Source organism: Eublepharis macularius, chromosome 4 (assembly GCF_028583425.1).
Source record: "Eublepharis macularius isolate TG4126 chromosome 4, MPM_Emac_v1.0, whole genome shotgun sequence".
Classification (NCBI taxonomy): domain Eukaryota; kingdom Metazoa; phylum Chordata; class Lepidosauria; order Squamata; family Eublepharidae; genus Eublepharis; species Eublepharis macularius.
This window is the reverse complement of record NC_072793.1, coordinates 117335151-117359525: the sequence shown is the minus strand read 5'-3', so window position 1 is coordinate 117359525 and position 24375 is coordinate 117335151. Positions and strand designations below refer to the sequence as shown.

The 24375-nt window shown below is 41.5% G+C and overlaps 1 protein-coding gene across 2 annotated transcripts in view; it reads left to right on the top strand.

The window, feature by feature from the left end:
* ERC2 (ELKS/RAB6-interacting/CAST family member 2) overlaps positions 1–24375 on the top strand; it is a 768095-nt gene that overhangs the window by 366221 nt on the left and 377499 nt on the right. For both annotated transcript variants that reach the window (XM_054977161.1, XM_054977162.1), the window contains exon 6: positions 17541–17708. In XM_054977161.1, the coding sequence (XP_054833136.1) occupies positions 17541–17708 (168 nt within the window). The remainder of the gene's footprint in view (positions 1–17540; positions 17709–24375) is intronic.

Here is a 24375-nt window from a genome sequence, read left to right as displayed (position 1 = left end):
CCATAGCTTAGGAGGTTTGGAGGGGGCAGGCCAGGAGGACTTAACTTTAGATTGGGGCTGATTTATTATCAAATTGGCCCTACATACAACCCTTTGCTTCCATGTCATGCTGGGAATGATGTCATTCCCAGCATGATGAGGAAGTGCTGTGGAGCTTGCAGGAGCTCCCAGGACCATCTCGCAACTTTCCCCTGCTGCTGGCTAGGGGAGAGGGGGGGGCTGGGGGCTGGGGGCTGGGAGCAGGTCTGACTGCTAGCACCATCAGGTGACTTGCTACCACCAACTTGCATGACTCACCCAGGCCTAGCTGCTTGCTACTGTTCTACAGCAGCCACCCCACAAAAGCCAGTGTAGTATAATGGTTACAGTTTTAGACAAGAATCTGGGAGACCCAGTTTTGAATCCCACTTTTCTATGGAAGCTCATTTGGTGACCTTAGAACAGTCACATACCATCACAGGGTTGTTAGGATAAAATGGAAAAAGAGAGGGTATAAATTAAATAATAAATAAAGGTGAAGATGAGGAACAGATACAGGTAGGTTGACTGGTGTGTAGGAAGGACAGAAGGAAGCAGGAAAAGGGGAGAGACTATGGCTTCAGGAAAGGCAAAGAGGAAATAGTGGGAGAGGTGAAAATGAGAGGCCCCCTGCAAGTCTTTGTGGGTCCCTTGTTTGTCAATATATCTAATTCTCAACATTACCTTGTCTGTGAATACTTCGATCTGGAGACTCGTCCTATTGAATTACTGCCTTATGCAATTTGGAGGCCAAACCTGCAGAAATAAGATGTTTTTAATTAACGGCCTGAAGAAGGAACCTAATTTGAAACGAGTGAAAGGATAAAGAGACCGGTGTAGCTTGTTGCCGTTACTATTCACCTCAGTGAACACGGTTACTGCAATTTTTGGCGAACTGTGTTGCTGCTACAGCCAACAATTTTTGGACAATAGTGATTGCGAACTTACCCCACATTACTGGGAGATAACACTGGACGTTGGACTCCACCTTGGAAGTTTTCCTTAGCCAATTATTTGGGTTATGTAAGTTCAGGACTTTGTGATAATTATAGAAATACACTGATGAATTACACTGTATGAATTTCAAGTGTTTGTGACTTCCTTGATCCTGTGTTCTCCCTGAGCTTTGCAGAAAAACTCTACCAACTCCCCAATAATAGAAGCAGCACTTGTAGCTTTAAGAAATAAATGCCCTCTCAGTGACTGTTGTGGTCATTGTTAGGCAATCAAAGTATTGCCGGCCTTGAAGACTTGGTTTCAGTTAGCTAGTAAAAGACAGGAGCATGAATATCATTCCCATCCTACAGTCACTCTATTGGCTACCTATCAGTTTCTGTGCTCAGTTCAAGGTATTAGCTATCACATATAAGGCTCTTCAGAGGCTTGGTCCAGCATATCTATGGAACCACCTCTCTCCCTTCATGGCAGCTTCGCTCATCTGATCAGGGTCTCCTGCAGGTGCCACCCTACACATGTGTGAAATCAATAACTGCCCATACATGTGCATTCTCTGTGGTGGCCCTTGTCCTATGGAATGGCCTGCCAGAGGAAGTCAGACGAGCCCCCACTCTTCTGGCCTTCTGCAAACGATGAAAAATTGAATGGTTAAAAAAGACTTTTTACCTAGATAGGAGGTCTGTATTGTACTATCTATTGCTTTGAGTATGTGCTCCTATGTACTACCTATTGCTTTAAGTATGATCCACTGAATAGTTCTATGTTGTCTAATGCCAGAATTGCTTATGCTCTGGTTCAGCATTTCTTCAATTTTGTATTGGATTTTTGCTAACGTTATGTTTTTGTAACTTGCATATATTTATCCTATGGCATTGTTTCTTGAAATGTCCTCAATATTGACTTAATCTTACTTTACGTAATCCATCTTGAGTCTCAGTGAGAAAGGTGGATGATAGATAGATAGATAGATAGATAGATAGATAGATAGATAGATAGATAGATAGATAGATAGATAGATAGATAGATAGATAGATAGATAGATAGATATAAGCAGGCAGGCAGGCAGGCAGGTAGGTGGAGGGGACAGGCCCTTTTCTATGCTATTTTGTCTTTCGAAGGAGGATTCATCAGGGCCAGGGCCAGCAGCAGTCTCGGGGTTAATTAGAGTTGCCAGGTCCCCTTACACTCCCACTTGTTTAGAAATCTTCACATGTGTATGCAGCACATGCTGCCGGAGTTGACACAAAGATGTCACTTCTTTTTTTAAAAAAATACATTTTATTGGATGGTTAACATATCATACATTCTGTTAATACATACTAATTATCCCCTATATATATATAGTGTATGCTCCCCACCCCTCCCCTCCCCCTTTCCTCTATTGACTTCCAACAGCACTACAACCCCCTGTTTCTGTTCCAAATACTATCTCTTAGTTGTCATTTTAAACTTAATGGTAAAGATTTTACATTATGTCTTATCTTACTTAATAACACTCAAAAAACCATAATTGTCCTTTAACATCCCATCTTTTTTCTAAGTATTTTTTCAATTTTCCCCAGTCCTCAAAAAATTCCTTTTGAACTTGCTCTCTCAGTTTCCTTGTTAATTTGTCCATTTCCGCCATATATAACACTTTTTGTATCCACTCTTCAGTTTTCGGTATTTCTTCTTTCTTCCAATATTGTGCATACAAAATTCTTGCCGCCGTTATCATATAGTACAGTATTACTCTATCCCTTTTATTAATATCTTCTAAATGCAAAGATAACAATAACATTTCTGGATTCTTAACTACATTATTTTGGAGTATTAAGGACATTTCAGTACATATTTTAAACCAAAAGTCTCTAGCCTTATCACAAGTCCACCACATATGAAATAGAGAACCTTCATGCTCTTTACATTTCCAACACTTGTTGGATAGCTGCTTATTAGCAATGGCTAACTTTTTCGGTGTTAAATACCATCTATATATCATTTTATAGCCATTCTCTTTAATACTGGTACATGTTGCAATTTTGCACTTATTTTGTTCCAGTAGCACTGCAGCATTCTCTCCTAGTTCCTCAACAGAGTCTGCTGAGCCCTGTAGCCCACTTATCAACAGGTGTCTAGGAGCCATAGCACCTGCTGCGGTCCTTTTTGACCTGGGCAACGACCGCTCTGGCATGGATTTCTGTTTATTCTGTTTATTTCGTCTTATCATAATTGATGGCTGTTGGGTGCACTTAGTCTGGCTCCTCAGTTGATACCTGTCTGGTTTGGGTGACCCTACTGGTAGCGATGCTACCACCAGTATAGCTCTCAGCCTCATCAGAGCACACAAGCCCCACCACCACTGCAAGGTGGCATCCTTGGTAGGGCTTGAATGATTACATCAGTAGAAATACAGAAAAATTACTTCAGGCTGTGAAAACAGTGAACATATTAAAAAAAGAGAACATATTAAAAACAACTGAAACGAAGGCTGAATACAAGAAGAAACAGTTTGAGAATAGATTAAATGGCTGGAATCGAATTTCCTGTTTCCGGGTAAGGTGATTGAACGGGCAGTGGAGAAACAGCTGCAGAGTTTCCTGAGGGAGACCTTGGCCCTGGACTCCTTCCAGTCTGGCTTCCACCTGGGCCATGGGACCGAGACACTGCTGGTCGCCTTCATGGACAGTCAATGATAACATGCAATCTTTATTTATTATTGATTGTGTTGCATGTAATTTGAAGAACAATAACAACAATAATAATAAACAAATCAACCTCAAGTGAAGTGTGAAGCATTCCCATGGCCAGCACTGCTGAAAGTGACGTCGATGTGCCCTGTTGGGAGCATGCCCGTTTAAACTTTGCCTGGGTGGTATTTTGCCTTCCAGGCTTGTTCCCTGTGCCTCCCCACCCCCCGCTGGCTAGGTGAGTGGTGGCAGGGGGCAGAGGCTGGGATGGGGGATCTCCCACCTGACCGGAGGACTGGCAGCCCTAGGGCTACTTATTACCACCCAATTTACTTGACTTACCCGGCATGAAATGGAGGAGAAGAGAACTATATAAGCTGCTTTGGTTGCCATTGGGAAGAAAAATGGGATATAAATGAAGCAAATGAATGAATGACAGGTCTTTTCCAATGTATACTTTAAATGCAGGTGTTTTATAATAAAGAATCAAAATTGCAAACATGCTACAACTTAGCATTTGTTTGTTTAGTAAAGTTTGCCAAGTGTTTTTTTCCCTGTCTTGCTCAGTTCTTTCATGTATCATTGAAGGAGATATAATTTTTTTATGGTAATCTTGTTATTGTGTTAGCTTTTGCAAAGTGAAGAATGCTGCTGCTTTTCAGTTGACCACACATGCATGGTCAGCAATGAATTAAGAAATACCGTAATGCTTGCTTAGTATATAGCTGATACCCATATTTGAAATGGTTGAATACAGTTCAGGAAAAGGTAATTTCAGTTCCTGGGAAATCCATTTTCCCCTTCTGATTGCATAAAGCTGCAAGAGAAATTAAAGACAGGGAGAATAGCCAGCATTCCATGTTTCACTTGTGGATGGAAAAAATGCCTATATACATAAGACCATACACAAAAGCATGCATATGTGCTAATGGTCCCTAGGAGTAATGTCTTCATAGCTCCTTATTTAGGTGACCAGGAACATTTGTACTGTCTTGTTTAGGAAGGCAGCTGTGCAACATTGCTAGGACTACTTTCAGCTGGAGAAATAAAGTAAAGCAATGCTGGAGCAGTGCTAGAGTAAAGTATGCTAGGAAATCAACTTCAGTTCTAATTTGTCATATTTGAACTGGTGGAAAGAGAAATTAGGGAAAGTTGAACAATTGTCCTTCCAACTAACCACGAGAAAGAACAGCAAGAATAAGGTTTTGATATCCTTGGAAACTATATTAACGTAAAAGTATTTTTCTGGATCCTGCCATATATTGGTGGCTTTTCTAATAGTATTTCAGAAGAGAGCTGCTGTAGCATAGTGGCTAAGTGGTTGGACAGCAAATCAGCTTTCTGCTGGTTTGAATCCTCCTACTGCCATGAGCTTAGCAGGTGGCCTTCGGTAAGCCACTCTAAGGCCCAGCTCCCCAGCTGTATTGTAGGGATAATAATAACACTGACTTGGTTCGCTGCTCTGAGTGGGGCACTAATCTGTCCTGATTAGTAGTATATAAACACTCTGTTGTTGTTATTGCCAGGTTAATATTTGTCTTTTTACAAGCTTCCAAGAACACAGAGCGATGGTGTCATTCTCGCCTCATTGCCACTCAGTTCTTTCTTTGGTTGGCTATGTGTAGATCAAAATTAGAATCCTGTTTGCTGAAGAGTTTTGAAAGATATGAGCACAATCACCTGGCTAAGACCTAGTAAGGTCTATTTGCGAATCTTAGGCAGAGAATTTCCCCCCTTCTAGTTGGGGCAGTTGCTTACCAATAGGGTTGCCTTTTTTTTTGCCTTAGTACCTGTACTTTTGCCTAAGAAGCTGAATTGATAAAGTGGTGGGGAAGACTTCACTTTACAAATTATTGCTTCTCATGCAGCTGTTTAAAGCATTGCAGTCCTTGCATTAAAAAAAAGTTGTCCACCTTAGACCCTAAATACATGTTATGTTTTTCTTAGATATGTCCCTAGATTTGATCACGGGTTTGTTCTGGGAGCTTCGTTGCAATGGGGTCCAATTCTGATTGGAATTCTGGCAAGCAGGCTTGGGAAGGGCAGAGCAGGCAGAAGGGACTGAGGCTTTCACCCATGTTGTTTTCCTAACCTGACATCGCTCTGGGAAGCTGCTATGTGCTCCATTGGAGAACTGACATGATTGAAACGAGGCCCCCTGTATACCTGGAAAGCACAGAGCTTTCAGAACTTACCTGTGACCTGACCTAGGGATGTACCTGGGAAAAAACATAATGTATAGTTAGGTGTTTTCTTGATACCTCAGCCTGTTATCTCTTTTTTCCGTAAGTGATCAAACTTTGTCTTTTTTTAAATAAAAAGTTTGGAATAGGTTGGTTGTCTTCTGTACAGAGCCTATTAAAATAAGTCATTTTGTGGTTATGGGCTAGAGGTGACATGCAGCTAGGATTGCCAGTTCCCTGCTCCCACCCTCCACCCTCATTTACCTGGCTGGCAGGGGGAATGTGCCTCCTGGGCACTGTGTACTGCAGTGTCCCAATCCGGGCATGAATTGGGCCCGATTCAGCCTGATCCGGTCATTGAGGAACAGTGGTCCACAGTGGCCCAAATCAGCTCAAATCTGGTCTAATTCAGGCTGCTGAGGAGTGCAGGAGCATTCTAAGGCCCCTTGCACCATCTGGCAGCATTTCCGCACTCCGCAGTGGCCTGATTCAGCCCCCTGCAGAGCACAGGAGAGCTCCAAGGGGCCACATGTGACCTGCATGATGATGTCACTTCCCAGAAGTGATATCATCACTCGGGTCTGAAGCACGTATGTAAGAAGAACATTACAGGTAAGTGACAGGCATCCCACCTCCTGCCCGAGGGATAGGGAGACTTGGCAACCCTACACATTAGCTATATATCTAATTATGAACACGGCCGCAGAATGTTGACCAAAAAGTCTGCACAACATGAACCATATACAGAGAATGGGAAATTCCTTTTATTTTATTTCCCTCAAAGGCCAAAACTACCTTGCCTCTCCCACTGCCTTTTATTGACTGTAACCAAGACGTGAAGGCTGGCAGTTCTGTTATGGGAGGTGGATATTCCCTACCCACTATCCTATACTTGCTCTATCAAGTGGCAGGTACTAGGAAAAGGGAGGGAAAGGGCTATCTGGAGGTGGGCTATCTGGAGGTGATAAAAGGGAAGACAATGGCCAGGAGGGGACAAAATAAGGTGACTAAGGGCAGAGGGGCAGAGAAGTTAGAGGCTGGTAGGAATCCAATGATAATTCCCTTGCAAGTCTCAATGTTTTTTTTTCTTGTCAGTCTTCTAAAGCTGTTGTTTCTTGAGACCTGTCCTGTTCTAGCCAAAATGCAGAAATAATCTCCATTCACATTTTTGTGATGATGATGTCCTTATACAAAACCTTAAAAAAATGAAATCTCTAAATTCCATTATGACTCAATGTATATCTTTTCACCAGTGTGTGGAAATGAACTGAGCCATTTCAAGAACAGGAAGAAACATGCATCCTGAGATCTAATAGATCATCCAAATTGGTCCCCAAATGACTTGCAAAAATAGATTAGCAAATCTTTTTGTTCAGAACAAGTTTAGCATTTCAAAACTCGGAACAGAGTACTGAATAAATCAGATTTATTCACAGACCCTCCCCCCTCGTTTAAAACATGTTGCTTCCAAACAGTGAAAAATAATTAATATAAATGGACTTACCCAACTCTTCTTTTCCTTGCTTTTTAAATGTCTTTTGCATTCATTTTACTGATCTCTGGCTTTAAAATTAAAAATCCCACTCTAGCTTTGCAGAAATGTTTCAGATAATTGTTTCAGGCAGATAGTTGTCTTGGTCTGCAGTAGAAGAGCAAGATTCAAGTCCAGTAGCACCTTAAAGACCAACAAGATTTCCAGGGTATAAGCTTTTAAGAGACAAGCTCCCCCCGTTGTCACATTTAAGGTGCTACTGGACTTGAATCTTGTTTGTCAGATAATTGTAGTTGTTGCAACTAATTTGACATGTACAGCAGTGGTTCTGCAGCCTCTGAGCTGGAAGGCAATGTGTAGTGGCATCGCCCTATCATTTTCTGTATGCCTTAACGAGTGATAACTGTAATTTAATATTGATAGTGGAGTTGAAATTATGCTAAGCATTGACTTTTTCTTGGGTTGTGTTTGCATTTTAAGATTTGGATTGTTAATTATGCCTATTGCGCATTTGCATTTACACATCTATCATCCATCCAGTGCTCTTGGTTCATGCGTGTGGGGTTTAACCTGTGATACAGGAACCTGGATGTTCCTTGAAATGTGAAGGCAGGGTTTTGTTTTTGTTATTTTTAAATCATCTTGAACAGAATCTTTAAACATTCTCTTGTGACAATTGGACAACTGTCCTGTCATAGCAGCCTTCAGAAGGTAGCATTGACATCTTGGTAGCAATGCTGGGCGTACAGCAGGCAAAACTTTTTATTTTTTGCCAACCTTATGTGAATGAATTCTTCATCTTTTGAACCAGAGAGGGTGTGCTCAACATTAGAAAGAACAAAGATAGAAGGATATGACAGGAAAGAGAGAAGAAAACAATTGACCTTTGTGAAACCACATTGGCCAAGTGCTTGGGTGAGATTCGTCTGTACATGTTACTGTAAAGTAATATGCATTTTCTGTCTGTTTTTCACTATGTTGTTAACTTAAGAGCTATACTGATTTCCAACTGAAGCTCCTGCAGTTGCTTTGGATGTGATGGTCATTAAATGCACATTAGGTTGAGATTCATAAGCAGCAGATGCTGGTGGAAACAAACCATTTCATGTTTCATTTTGGTTAATTTCCATCGATCTTGGCTGCTTTATGTAACAGAAACTAGTTAGTAAGGTAGCAAAATGTGCTAGAGCCTACTGAATATGGAAACATCCTTGCATTTGCAAATTTGTGCTATGATAAACTGTATTCCTACTATATCTAGAATATACTTTAACTGAAGAAAAAAAATTAAGATCAAAAAAGCAAAAGCAGAGAGTAATAAGGGAATGAGAGTCACAGTGCAATCTGTGCAGAGTTTCTCCAGTCTTTGTCCATTAAATTCATAGGTTATTACACCATAATGGCTAAGCTGCTGAACATAGACTAAGGAAATTCAAATTTTATAAACAGTGAAGAAGCAGAGTGGGTAGTCTTTTGGCCCTTTACCCTCTGTTGGCCTGACCTACTTTACAGGGCTGCAGTTAAGATACAGTGGAATAATCCATTTAAGCCCCCACAAGGTTTTTGGAGGAAGGGCAGCATACAAATATGATAAAACACGTAATTTGATATATATTTTTTCTTCGTGTTTAACACTGAGGCTTTTCAGGGAGGATTTTGGCATCACCAAACTTAAAAAAGCAATAAAATACAGTGAGATGAATTCACCCAACATCTGAGTAGCCTTTCTTCAATTTAAGTGACTTCCTCCAATGGAAGAAACTCTTAAGTTGGAGGAATGCTCCTTAGATCATAGGAAAGCTTCAAACATGAGCAAAAGAAAAGGTGATATATAAATATTTAAACTTTGCTCAGTGGAGTTGTAGGGTGGAGGTAGGATTCCGCCCCCCTCGGTGTATGGGGAGAGCAAGCAAAAATCATATTAAAAACACTCTGTCAGCTATTGGTTTGAAAGGAAGTGCATTCCCAAAGCTCAGTCGGAAAAAAAACTCAGGTATTGCACAATTGCTCTCCATCCCAATGTGCAGGAGCTTTTCTGGGCTTGTTAACAATTCACCAGAGCATCAAACGTTACTCTTTGGGATGTACGTGTTTGTTTGGTTCTGTTTGAGCAAAGGTATAATTGGACAAAAGTATATTTAAAAAAAACAGTCTATGCATGTGCAGAATTTCATTTTTTATTATGAGTCAATTTATAATGTTTCAGGAAGTGATGGTCAGTTCGTAATACATGTAAACATGAGCAGTCCAAATTCATATCCTGAACCAAATAATTGTGTGTTCAAGGATTAGATTCTTTGGCTGTTTTAGATTTATCCTGAGGGCTTTATGTTCATTTTTGTTATTGGGACTACACTTGTGCAGGCAAGCTGCGGAGATGATTTCTACAGGTTTCGAGCACTTTCTATAGCTAAAAGAACACTGACCCCTCACCTGTAACATGTTGGTATTTTCCCACCAAAACTGACATGTGAATGGGCGGAGCACTCTTTACCTCACTTCTTCCTTTGCTTTTGTGGAGTGAAGACTTCTTCAGCATTCCTTCTCTCAGGTCATTTTTAGTCATGCTGTTCTCTTTAGATGCACATTTTTTTCTCTTCTTTCATTTCATCAAGAAAGAGAGAGAGGCGAAGAGAAGAGACTTCTTAAATCACTGTTAAAATTCTGAATAAAAGCTTTATTCAAAAGCTGTGTTGACTGTGGCATGCAGATGGCTCAGACTGGTGAGCATAAATTATGTTTGCTTTGCCTGGGTTAGGCCAGAGATGTTGGGGCCTGTCCTGTGCATAAACAGTTCACGCCTAAAGCTTAGAGTAACAAGGCATCACATTTGAAGAGAAGGATTTATCAGCTTCCAAAGCTTCAGTTTTGAAGTGCTCCTCAGACTCTGACAGATTACCCAGAAACCCTTTTGTTGTTTTGGCCCAGGCAGGTTCATTGTAAGATACATGTCCCTGGATGTTTCTAAGAGAGCCATTGGAAATACCAAAGGAAAGGACAAGCATTGGGCAAAGGAGCTAGTGTCCTATTCTAGGATTTTGGTGGGGCATGAGTCTGCCCACTTGGGAACTTCAAGACATCCCTCCTCCTCCACCACCCAAATGCCATCTCATTATGCACAGCCAGGAAGCCGAGTGCTGTCTGAGGGAAAGTTCAACAGGGATCCAACATTACCAGTTCCATCAGCAAAGAAGAAGTGCAAGGGGCCTGCTCTGGTTTTTACAGAGGACACAGCACAGCCTTTCTTTTTTCCGGTTTCTACCTTCCCCTACTCATTGGCCTTCACCAGCAAGCAGAAACAACTGTGGAGAATTCAATGCCATCATGTCCACCACGAACCTCAGTTCCAGCTTCCCAGATAAAAGCCGACCAGCAGCCACTCTGCAAAAGTCATGTTGCTAAGATGGCATGTCAACACACTGCACCACAAGCTGTCTCCAATTCTGACTTGTAATGCATTCTGATTGCGGTTTTGAGATGGCAGTGGATCCTTCATCAGATGACTCCATGGGAGATACCATGCTGATGTCTCCAAATGAGGATTTTTATTTTCTATTTTTGGAGCAACTCCTTTGTATGGCAAAATCTTTGGACATTGACATTGCATGTTCAGATCTGAAGCCAGCAAATCTTGTTTTAAAGGTCTTGTACTCTGACTCTTCAGGACCCTTTGCCTTTCTAGATATTGCCTGAAGGCTTTGTTCCCATCCTGAATTTCTCCATCCTTTGTCTAGGAAAGTGAAGTCAATGTACAGGGCGTACCAAGAGGATTTTGCATTTCTTTTTATGCACCTACCACCAAATGCCTTTGCAACAGAGATCATGCAAGCAAAGAAACATTTTGGTACCAGTTCTGCTCCTGCTTGTAAATAAAGTTAAAATCTTCTGCCATCACAGCATTCAGAGTAACTAGTTACTGTGCCATTATAGGAAGATATCAGATGCTCTTGTGGAAAGGAGTGTTTCCTTTTTGGAATGTCTTCCTGAGGAAAATAAATCCTTGGCTAAGATTATCCAGTCAGAGGGTACCAAACTTGGCAAAAACAAATTAATGCTGCAAAACATCTGGCTGATTGTTCCTCCAGGTCTTTGGCCTTCTCAATTGTTCTCAGGCATCATGCTTGGCTCCAGTCCACCAGTTTGACAAATGAAGCCAGAAAGTGGAAGATTTACCATTTGAGGGGGCTGCCCTGTTTAGTACACAAACAGATGAAGCTTTAGATAGAATGAGAAAAAGAAAGATAATGGCCAGTGCTTTAAGTATTACAGGCCTGGGACATCCACTTATAAAGGTGCCTCCGACATCAGCAGTACCTGTGATATTATAGATTACACTGTCATCCTTGTACCCCTTACTGCTCTCCCTATGTGCCCAGGCCCGGTGTGTAAATAGAGGCGGGGCCGGCGGCCGCCTCGAGCGCTGAACTCTGAAGAGGCCGCCGTGCTGGCACTGACCAGCATGCTCCCATGCGCTCATGCAGGAATTCTCTTCAGTGCAGGGCATTTCTTCTGGAGCGCAGAAGGGCAGCCCTGCCTTCCCACTCAGCTGGCGCCTGAAGAGAGGAGGAAGACAATAGAAGGCGGTGCCTGCCTGCCTCTCCAGCCCTCCCACCACCAGACACGAGGGCAGTGAACTGCCCAAAGCGAAGCTTTGAGTTCAGCCCCATCAGCAGGGACGTTTCTCTCTCTGCCCTCCCTCCTCCTATGTCTCTGTCTCTGCCTGCCTGCCTGCCTGCCTCTCTCTCTCTCCCTCTCTCTCAATTTAAGCCTTGGGCAAAGCTTCTGTGCTGGAACAAGCAAGAGACATGCTAGCTGACTCAGCTGGGGAGCAGCGAGCTCCCATCTGACCTTTTCTCCCCCTTACTCCCTCCTTTCTTTCTTGCTCCCCCCCCCACCATGTACTAAAAGGAATGACAGGAGATTTGTTCATTGGAAATAAAAGGAGAGGCTTGAAGGCCCATTGGAGATAATGGGAGCCAGGGATGCCATGCCAATTTACTTGCCTGGGCTCCATTGAAACACATCACAACACAAAAAAAGTTGCAAAGAAACTGCGGAATGGATTTTTCATAAAGGTCGTTGGGACCAGATAGAATACTCTGGGAGTGGAATGACAGCCCCCAGAGTGCAATGACGGTCCTTAGCTATAGAGTTTGTGCTTTGGGATCAGAAGGACAGGTTTCAGAGTGGAATGACAGTCCTCGGAATAGATCCAGAGGAGTAGCCATGTTAGTCTGTAGTAGCAGAATAGTAAAGAGTCCAGTAGCACCTTTAAGACTAACCAACTTTACTGTAGCACAAGCTTTTGAGAACCACAGTTCTGTTCATCAAGGGCATGTTGGAATAGGCTCAGTGCTCTGGGACTGGAAGGACAGCCCCCCAGAGTGCAGTGCAATGACAGCCCCTAAGAGTAGAAGAATTCTGGGACTGGATTAACAACTCCCAGAGTGCAATGACAGCCCCTTGGAGCAGAATCTGTGCTCTGGGAAGGAATGACAGGTTGCACAGTGGAATGACAGCCCTGGGTAGCAGTAGAAGCATTCTTGGAGTAGAATTACAGGCACCACAATGGAATGACAGCCCGTGGGAGTAGCAGAAGTGTTCTTGGACTGGAATGACAGCCCCAGAGTGGAATGACAGCTCCTAGGAACAGAACCTGTGCTCAGGGACTGGAATGACAGGTCAAAGAGTGGAACGACTGCTCCTGGGAAAAGGGTCAGGGCTCTGGGACTGGAATGACATCCCCTGTCATTCCATACCCATTGCCATTCCAGTCCCAGACCACTGATTCTTCTCCCAGGGACTGTCATTCCACTCTGGGGCCTGTGTTGATAGATCAAGATGGGCAGCCGTGATTGTCTGTAGCAGTAGAAAAAAGCAAGAGTCCAGTAACACCTATAAAACTAACAAAATTTGTAGTAGGGTATGAATTTTCGTGAGCCACAGCTCACTTCTTCACTACTGGACTCTTGCTCTTTTTTTGTGTTGTAATGCATTTCAATGGAGCCCATGCAAGTAAATTGGCATTCCTGGCTCCCAGTTTCTCCAATGGGCCTTCAAGCCTCTCCCATTATTTCCAATGGGCAATCCTGTCATTCCTTTTAGTACATCCCTTTCCCCCTCCCCAGCTGGCATCAGTTCTACTTCTCACCTTTCCTCAGGCTTTTTTTTTGGGGGGGGGCTGCTTTTGGTGGAAAGTGTCTGGTTGTGTGTGCACCACAGCAGAGGAAGGAGGAAGTGAGGTGAGACACACACAATTCCCTTTCAGTCCCTGTGCAACAGGTAGGAGCAAATCACTGTTGTTGGGTTTAAAGTTGTTTTAAATTCTATTACTTTCCTTCCACCTTCTCCCTTTCATTCTCCCTCCCCCTTCCTATTCTCCTATCTCAATGTTGCTCCCTCCTTCTCTCCAGCAGAGCAGTGCCCCACACTGCGCCCCCTCTTTATCACCTCCCTTCTCTCATCCTCTAGTTTTCATATATCACCCCACCTTCCCCCTCTCCCCCAATAGTTTATTTCAATACACCACATGCTTAGCTGTCAGCTGCTGTTCACTTCAAACTCAAGGGAGAGGAGAAGGATGAGCATGGAGGGTAGTTCCTGAAAGGGATCTCTGACAAAGGTAATCAATATTTTAAGGTCAGAGAGAAAGAGAAGGCTTCTGCTCAGTCCCCCTTCCAAACATCTCTCTCCTCCAAGCGGGCCCTGAAAAAGAAGCCCTCCTTCTACTGCCAAGAGGCTCTGGATTCAGAGAGATGTGGGAAGAAAGAGAGAGGGAAACTTTTTTACATACACACACACAAAAGGAGGTGTGCTCAAAACTTCAATGCAAGTCACTGTTTCTGCTCACAAAATAGATTTTGGCTCACAATAAGAAAAACAAAGATTGTTGTTATTCTCACACTTATTTAAAAATTAAAATTTAAAATTTAAATTAAGAAATAAGAATTCAATTAAAAATGTAAAAAAAATCAAGTTTTGTGCTTTTCATTTTTCCTTCATTTCTTCTATTTTTTAAAATTGGTTAGCCGGGGGGGGGGGGCGGGGAATAGGTATCTCGCCTCAGGCACCAGAAACCCTGCCACTGGCCCTGCATGTGCCTCAGGGATAAGGCACAAGAAATGCCATGCCATGTCAAAAGAGAAGCCAGCTTCACCAAAAGACCAGACTTCCAAGTCCAAGGGGTTTTGTGTGTGTCTGACTAGCTTACCACCTGTTTAATGGCAGAGTTTTCCTTAGCTGCTTGTCTCATGATTGGGAGAAGTGGAGATCTATCAGCAATGATTCACAGGAGCTTTCTCTAATAAAAAGAGGTTGCTCTCTAGAGTTTAGATGGTGCCCATGTTTCTTGGCATCTTGTTTTTAGTCTCTTCTGCCCCCATCAGTTGGATCAGTGGACATTTTCTTGGCAGACTTTTTAGGGGGTGGTTTGCCATTGCCTTCCCCAGTCATCTACACTTTACCCCCAGGAAACTGGGTAGGAGACCTATTTTGTATATGAGACAGTTAAATAAGTGTTTAGGATGTTTTCTATCTGCCATGGTCTCTCTTTTTGTAAATAAATGGCTGTTTTGCTAGTTTAGGTTTAGATGCCTGCTCCACATTATTCTTCATGTATTTGCAGAAACTTCTCAGGTTCTGTTGTGGTGGCAAAGTTTTTGAATACACTGTTCTCCACTGCTTGTAGAGATTTTTAAAAAATGTGTGGTGGTGGGTTGTGAGACTACAGTGGTGTTCCATTTATCCTTATCTGGATGATTAACTGCTTGTTGCTTAGGGTTGCCAGGTCCCCTGACTCCACTGGCGGGAGATCAGGGGCCTGGCACTTACCTTGTTCCGTTCCTGGGTTCCTGTTGCATGCACACACTCCCAGCTTGTGCGATGACATCACCTCCTGGAAGTGATGTCACCACACGGGTCAAGGGGCAGTCTGGGAGCGCTCCTGCACTCACCAGGGTGCCAAATCGGCCTGCTGCAGGGTGCAATTCAGCCCTCAGCGGTTCGCTGTGGGCACAGGAGCACACTGCACTGCCCGGGGGCATGTTGCACCACCCAGGAGGGGGCCCCAGGAAGAACACCCCCCCGCTGACCAAGTAAGTTGGGGTGGGAGGGGGAGGTGGGAGCAGGGGATCCCCCGCCTCGGGCGGGGGAATGACATCCCATTGTCGCTCCTTTTAAAGAGTTTATTACCTCACACTTCATTCAGTTCAGGACCTCAGCCTCTTTGTTAACTGGGAGAAATCTAAATTATAACCTACCCAATCTATACAGTTAGTGACAATGGTGCTGTATTCCATAACTAGTTGGACATTTTTATTTCCAGACCTTATGTAGGCTGATTGATTTGGTTTGGAAGCACTGTTTTCAACCAGCTTTTAATATTCAGAGGCTACTAAGGTATCTACCTTCTACCATAGAATTACCTCATGCTTGTCTGCACATGCAAGCTTTGCAAAATTGGTTCATTAGAAGGTTTATCCCAGGATTGCATCCTGAAAAAAAAATGTTTTTCAGTCACTGTTACACATACTTAAGGGTGGTGGTGTCAGGCCAAATTTGAAAAAGGGCATCCCTTTGGCTCAGTCGCTTTGGTTCAGTTCACAATTACTACAGATGTTTCTTTATCAGGTTGGGGGGGCATTGTGAGAATTCTTCAGTCAGCAGATGTTGGTGTGCTTCTGAGAGTTATTTACCCATTGATCTGCTTGAACTCAGAGCTATTAGATATGCTTTGGTTTCATTTGCAGCACTCCTGCAGGGCAAAAGTACAGGTAGTTATGGAGAGAGCTGCCAGTTCCCCCGCCATGGTGAGGGATCCCCCAGCCCCTGGCAGATGCCACCCCTGCCACTTCTTATCTGACTGGTGAGGGTGAAACACATAGGGAAATGGAGGAGGCAGCCCTGAGGCTAGGGAAGAGAACTGTTGGTTAGCAAATTTATTGAGAATTTTTTTTTATTCTAGCTGTGTTTTATGTTTTTAAATTGATGAAAGTTATATCGTTTTAGATATAATTGTTAGCTTCTTTGAGTCTTACATTGAAGAAAGGGTGCTAAAATGTCATAAAAACAGAAGCACCTAAGAAAGTAAATCAGCATTTAAAACATCACAAACATACAAGCAGCAGTATATATTTAAGATATAAGATAAAACCACAATCCAAAACTAAACCCCATTTTTTCATCTCCATTTTTCTGCCCCTATACTGCATAGGGTTACCAGCTTCAAGGTAGGGACTGTAGATTGCCTAGAATTACAACTGGTCTCCAGACCACAGAGATAAGTTCTCCTGAAGGAAACGGCTGCTTTGGAAGATGGACTCTTTGGCATGGCATCCCTGCTGAGGTCACTCCCCTCCCCAAACCCCATCCTCCCCAGGCTCCACCTCCAAGTGTCCAGGAATTTCCCAACCCAGAGCTGGCAACCCTAATACTGCAATTCTATAAGCAACGTGCAACCTATTTATTACAACTCTGTGAGCACATTATAATTACTGTGCCTGCGGTGGATTGGATCTACAATAAATATTTTTATTGATTAAAACGCTGTGTTGCAGAAGGTGGGTAAATTGACCATTGAAAAACTGGCTGTTTGAGAGAAGAGCATCAAAAAAGCATATATCCAGGATTTTCCTGTAGAACATCTATCTGAGCCTCTGCCCAACTGTAGGTAGGGTCTTGTTGTTGGTCATAACAAATTTACTACACGTTTGTCATGTTACGTATAGTGAAATTAACGATGAAGTGGCCTACCATATACCATACCAAAAATGCACAAGCTCTGTCAGGCTGAGTGATTTGCTAGCTGTTTGGTGCCCGTGTATAAGTTCTTACCTTGCTACTTCTGGACAGTGCCTTTCCCATTCTAGAAATGTCTCCTTGGGAGTGGAAGAGTGATTTAATGTAAACAGTACTTTCCCTAGCAGTCAGCGCAAAGGGAAGAAAGGGTAGTAAAGAGTGGAGTACTCTTGTCAGTCTTTTCTCAGTGGGTTGCAAACATGGCCCCTGCTTGACAGGTTGTTCTCCCCATCTGATACTTCTGTGAAATGTCAGTGGTCTCTCAAGTTTGACAATCCAGTGACAAAAGATGATTTGTGTATGGTTTTTATCAATATCAGGGAACAAAGAAATTCAGAGGTAGAAATGTGTACAACAGCCTTTAACTACTGAATAATTCTATTTTTTCATTTGTTAACCTTTTGACACATGCATATTTTATTATAGGTTGATGCCTTGAGATTACGTTTAGAAGAGAAAGAAAGTTTCCTTAATAAAAAAACCAAACAACTGCAGGACCTCACTGAAGAAAAGGGAACTTTGGCTGGAGAAATTCGAGATATGAAAGACATGTTAGAAGTCAAAGAAAGAAAAATTAATGTTCTTCAAAAAAAGGTAAGAGGACCCAATGGACAATTTTACTAAGGGCACTAAGCAAATGTTTTGAAAATGAGCATGGAGAAAAAATAGTCTGGTTTCTCAGTCACTGTTGCGTTGCAATTTTGCAATTCCTGGATCATTTCTTCCATAACTATGGGCAGAAAAAAGGGGGTACTCTGCAATTTGCTGATGTTGCAAAGCTATTCAGAGCTGTAATCTGAGACAGCCTTTTTCAATCATTGCATTTTTCGAGGGAAAGGGACATATTGGAAAGGGTTTTTTCCTCTTTGGATGAAAGGTTACTGCTTCCTAAACAAAATCTACTACCGTTACCTTCTTATCAACTTTCTGATAATATGTATTCATGGGAAAAGATGTTGAACTGTAGTTTTATTATATATATAGATATAGATATAGATGATATAGATATAGATATAGATATAGATATAGATATATAGATATATAGATATATATAGTAGCAGCTACATTTCTCTGTTGTTAAATCTGTCAGTTGAACTAACTTGGATATTTTTCAGTTCTAAAAAGCAAAGTGGAGTTTGTCTGCATTGAGGAAAAATAGACTTTGAACTGGTAGATCTCATGATCAGAAGGGTGTAATCAATGGAATTCGTTCCATAAGAGTGCATTATTGACTGCTAATCCCTAAACATGATGTGTGAGAACAATCTTCATAATTTGGGGAAGCCACTCTTCTGAGCCCCAGCTTTCGAGCTGTATCATGGGGATAATAATAAGCACAGTATTATTATTGTTGTTATTATAGTATCAGTTGGACTTAGATGATCTACCTATGTGTGTGTGTGTGTATATATATATATATATAAATATATTTATTGATATATATTATTTATATAATATATATATAAAAATAAGACTCGTGTAATGATTTTAAATGTGTGTGTGTCTTTAAATGCTGTGGTACAGATGAAGAGTGGAGGTGAAAGAGAGAGATGAGTGAGTAATATGATTGGCTGATGACTGAGAGTGTGGGCAGAGTAAACTACTGTTTCAGGGCGAAGCTAGAAGTGACAAATTATACTTGAATGGCAAGTGAACAGACTCACTTGTATTCCTCCCTGTTCACTTGTGCTTTAGTGGAGAAAAAGATTCAGTCTGGGGAAAGCAGACAAGCTGTGTGCAGCCTGAACAAGTCTAAGCGTTTCTGAGAGAAATATTGAGTCAGGGCAAGAGAGGCAAGCTGTGTGCAGCCTGAGAGTGTCTGTGAATTTCTAAAAGAAATATAACCTGTGTGGAAGCCTGAACTGTGTATGTTTGTGAAAGAACATTGTCAGTGCAAGAGAGGCAAACTGTGTGTATGCCTGAGAGAAAGTCTTACGTATATTTGAGTGAGAAATTGATATCAGAAGCAGGCAAACTGTGTGTGCAGCCTGAGAGAAGATCTGAGAGACTGTGTCTATGAAAAGTGACGGTAAGAACAAATAACACTCTTTTGAAACCATCAAGCTTAAGAAATAATATGAAACTGATATCTTATTCCTATATCCCATTCCTATCCTCAGGGACACATAGTCCCACGAAGGAGCCTGACCCTTGGGCACATTATTAAAACGGAAATTTAAATTATTTTGGAATATAATTCCTGGTGGCAGCAATCTGCCCAGAGGGGGTAAGAAAAAAAGGATTGACAGCAAACTCTAACTGAAAGAAAGAAAGGGGCTCTTAACAACCTGACCTTGAATTTTAGTAAACAAATATAGAGTCCCACTGCCACATTGAAAGTTGTCTCAGAGGGAATCCCAGTATATTCCTCTGAATGTTTTCAGTGATATCTGTATCAAAAATGTACTCAGTAAGTGTGTGTGAGGTGTGTCGTGGCCTCCTAATTTCACAAGAAGGCTGGAGTAGGGGTCAAGAGCAAAACACTCAAGGATGGGGGGGGGGGTGACAGGTAACTGGAGCCACCAGCAGTCCTTCTAGACCAGGGCTTCTTAACCTGGATTCCATGGACAATAGATTTTAGAGAGTCCATGATCTTGGATGGGAAAAATTACATCTTTATTTTCACTATTTTATATGTTTAAAAACATTATTCTGAGAAGGGGTCCATAAATTTCACCATATTACCAAAGGTGTCCATGGCACAAAAAAGGTTCAAACCCCCTGGTCTAGACTAACCCTCAGCTGAGAGACTGAAGAACTGGCTGCAGCCAAAATTGACCAAGATAATGGATTTGGATTGAAGTTCCAAAACCCAAATAACACCACAGAAGTAAGAGAGAAGTGACTTTACCATTATACCAATTTATATCTATTTTAATCTAAGCTTGGATTATAATATAGTAGAAAAGGGGTGAAAATTAGAACTGATTTTGTAAAGAATAAGATAAGGAGGTTAGGATAAGTAATATCTTTTTTAGAGTATATGAATAAGGAAATAGTTAAATAAATATACTGATGGGGTATACTATATATATTAGAATGTTAGTGGATCAGATTGTATATTATATAATGAAGGTGTAGTACGGTGTTGTATGCCGTGCCACATTGGTGGCAGGGCACACAGTAGGGGTTTTAATACATATTATAATGACGATAGTATATTAGATAGAATATTGATTTAAAAGAAATAGAATATGTTTAAATTAAGACTTCTGTTATATATTATACTATATTATACTGGTCTGCTATATTGAGGGGTATAAGATCTGTACTATATTGATAGTAAAACTGATAGATGTATATTATACTGATAGAATATTTGATAGCATAATTGATAGAAGTATATTATATTGATAGAATATTTGATATATATGATAGCATACCTGGGGAAAAAAATTAGAATGTGCTTAGAGTAAGGGATTTATTAAGTAATAAGAGGGGTTAAGGGTTGGAAAGCTGTTGGAAGTCGATAGAGAGGGAGGAGGAAAAGGGTGGGGGATAGGGTTAATTAGATATTGAGGGAATGTATGTATTGAATTTGAAAAGTATACTCACCAATAATTTTTTTTTTAAAAAAAACCAAATAACACCACAGAAGTATAATGAAAAACATTTATTTAAAAAATTTCAAATTTTATAATTATAGAAAATGTGCAAAACAGGAAAGACAACAATAAAATTAATAACTATCCTAAAATAGTATACAGGCTTTGGTCCTTTGACACAGATGTTACCTTATCAGACTAGAAGCCCAGGACTCCAAGGAGAACTTCAGAGTCCAGAAACCAGAAACAAGAGTCCTGGAGTGACACCTGTCCTGGTAGTCTGGTCCATATCAGAGAAAGGCATGTAGCAGCAGTATCCACCAGCAGTCACAACATACCTAACCAGAGAACAAACTAGAATGAAGACGCTTGATTTATTGCCAGGCTGCTCACAGCATGATCTGATCCTGCTTCACCAATCAATGGATGTTACTAGGACATGTGACCACATTCCTTTGCATCTGGAACTCAGTCACAGAACAACTAGCTCTCATTGATAATTCCTTGAGCTAATGAGATGGAATGTGACTGCAAAACTCTCTCTGGGATCTTGTCCTGGAAGGTCTTTGATCCCATTATCTGCATTTGTGCCTCCTTTCATGCCATTCTCTGATCTCTCTGGAAACAACAAAGTCATAATGATTGTAATTTTCCAGAGATGAGCCTTCTGTAAGCTAACTAGGCCCAAAAGCCTGAACCAAAGATTTGAAAAAGCCACGAAATGAACTGATAGGCTAGTATCTTGACACTTCCAATTCTTGGCAACCCTATGGATTGATGATTTCAAATTATCCTATCATTAGCAGCCCTGCTCAGATCTTGCAAACCAAAAGCCATAACTTCCTTTATAGTGTTTGTTAAAAGGACCCAGCTGTTGATTGTATTGTATTGCTATGGTAACATCAAGACTTGACTATTGTAATGCATTATAGATAGGTCCCCCATCTAAGTTAACTAGGAGGCTCCAATTGGTACAAAATTCTGTGACTTGACTGTTACAGGAGCGAGCAGGAGCATGATCATCACTCCCATTCTGCAATCACTCCATTGGCTACCTAACAGTTACTGTGCTCCGTTCAAGGTATTAGTTATCACATACAAAGTTCTTCATGGCCTTGGTCCAGCATACCTATGGGACCATCTCCCCCCTTATGTTCCTTCACAGCAGCTTTGCTCATCTAAACAGGCTATCCTGTAGGTGCCACCCTGCACCAACAGGAGCCTGTACACGGGCCCTGTGGAATGGCCTGCCTGAGCCGGTTAGGAGAGCCCCCACTCTACTGACTTTCAGCAAATGGTGCAAAACCGAATTGATCAAAAAGATAGGAGGGCTGTATTGTAGGGAGGGGGTCTCAGATACTTCAGTAATGAGTTAGGGAACCATAGACTTCATGATGACTGTGTTGCCTTACGTACTATATGTTGCTTCAAATATGTGCTCCTTTGAGCTACCTATGCTTCATATTGTCTAATGTCAGTCCTAGAATTGCTTATGCTGTTTCAGCATTTCTTTAGCTCTGTATTGGATTCTTGCTAATGCTATGTCTTTGTAAACTTGTATTTATTTACCCTATGACATTGGTTATGGAAATGTCCTTTTGACTGTACTAATCTCACAGTGTAATCCGCCTTGAATCTCAGTGAGAAAGGCAGACTATAAATGACATAAATAAATAAAAATAAATAAAACTTCACTGTGTAATCTACCTTGAATTTCAGTGAGAAAGGTGGACTATAAATAATGTAAATAAATAAATAAATAGAGTCAATCCATCTCATGCTGGGTCTTCTTTTCCTACTGCCCAGGTTTTCCTAGCATTATTGAGTTTTCCAGTGAGTCTTGTCTTCTCATGTGACCAAAGTATGCTAGCCCCAGTTTTGTCATTTTAACTTCTAGGGAGAATTTAGGCTTAATTTGTTCTAGAACCTACTTATTAGTTTAATAGAAGGAGAAATTTATAAGACAAGTAAACTTTCTGTAGCTGTCCACAATGAGAGTGGTTGTTAGAGAATTTTCTTCAGACTGAATTTCATCATAGAAAGCACAGGTTAATTAATGTTTTCACTCACATGTTCAAATACAATTTTTGCAAATATAATAGTTTTAAATTTTATAGTAAAGATAAAAGATCAGAAAAGTTTTTTTTTTAAACCGTCTCAGGTTATGACTGTAGTTTCTTATGTGGCCTTCAGGAGTGCATGATTTATTTCCAACAGATGGTGTGATAAATTCATTCACAGATGATTTATCTGAAGAAAGTTTTAACTGAAACATTATCCTCTTTTCCCTCCAATTGTTTAAGTAAATTCATATCATTATACTATAAAGAAAACATTCATTGTTTATTTTCCTTAGGTCTGCTGTGCATTCCCCAAGTTATACATTCAGTAGGTTTCATTTTGAACTGCAGACTTTTCTAAGTAACATGAAAAAAATTAGTCTCCTTACTAAGTCCATCAGCCTTTAGACTGATTATAGAGATTCCTTCCTTTTTAAAAGCTGCTTCCTCTTAGCTTTATCCAGAGTCTTATCTCATCCTTTCCACAGCACCCAGTAAATAATTCTGTCCTTTGGTCGTGTGGCACAGAGGCTTCCTTGTCTATTTAATATTATCACATACATTTGGGGAAGTCTACTATATCTCAGTCATAATCATACAAGGACTTGTGCTTTGCTTATTGTACCATATTTAGAAAATACTCAACACTTTCTGAAGCTTTCCAAATTCTGATAGCAACTAATTTTGGCAATGATAACAGCTGATTTTGTTGATAATTGTTATTCTGAATACTATATTACTTTCTTTGGAAGGAGTAGTGGTACTTTCCCTTTATATTGAGTTTTCTGGCTAGTTTTTCCCAACTTAAGTCCAAATCTACTTGGTACAGTAAACCTTGGGTTGGCCCAAGGTTTTCTGGTGCCCAAGCAATGTATAATCTTGGCATCCATCTAACCCAGCTTTCCATTTTCAACAATGGCCAATTACATGTTTTTGCAAAGCCAACAAATATCACGTTCTACTATGAACCCCAGGCAAGTAGCATTCTGAAGTAGAGGTGGGCACAAACTGGGAAAAAAAGAACCATGTGGTTCATGGTTCATCCCATTTCACAAACCACAAACTTTCATGAACTTGCCCCAGTTCATGAACCAGTTCGTGGTTTGTGGGGTTTAAATACCCCTTTCTGTGCTGCTGTGAAGCAACACGGAAAGGGGCATTTCATCCCCTCTGGCTTGGATCAGCTGCTTGGTGGGGAGATCCCCGACAAGCAGCTGATCCAGGGGTTTAAATGCCCCTTTTTGTGCTGCTTTGCAGCGGCAGGGAAAAGGGCATTTCACCCCCGACCGGCTTGGATCAACTGCTTGTTGGGCATCTCCCCAACAAGCAGCTGATCCAAGGGTTTAAATGCCCCTTTCTGTGCTGCTTTGCAGCGGCAGGGAAAAGGGCATTTCACCCCCCACCAGCTTGGATCAGCTGCTTGTTGGGAAGATTCCTGACGAGCAGCTGATTAGGGGTTTAAATGCCCCTTTCTGTGCTGCTTCACAGCAGCAGGGAAAGGGACATCCCCCCCACCGGCTTGGATCATCTGCTTGCCGGGGAAATCCCTGACAAGCAGCTGATCTGGGGGTTTAAATGCCCCTTTCTGTGCTGCTTCGCAGCAGTAGGGAAAAAAGCATTCCTCCCACTGGCTTGGATCAGCTGCTTGTCAGGGAG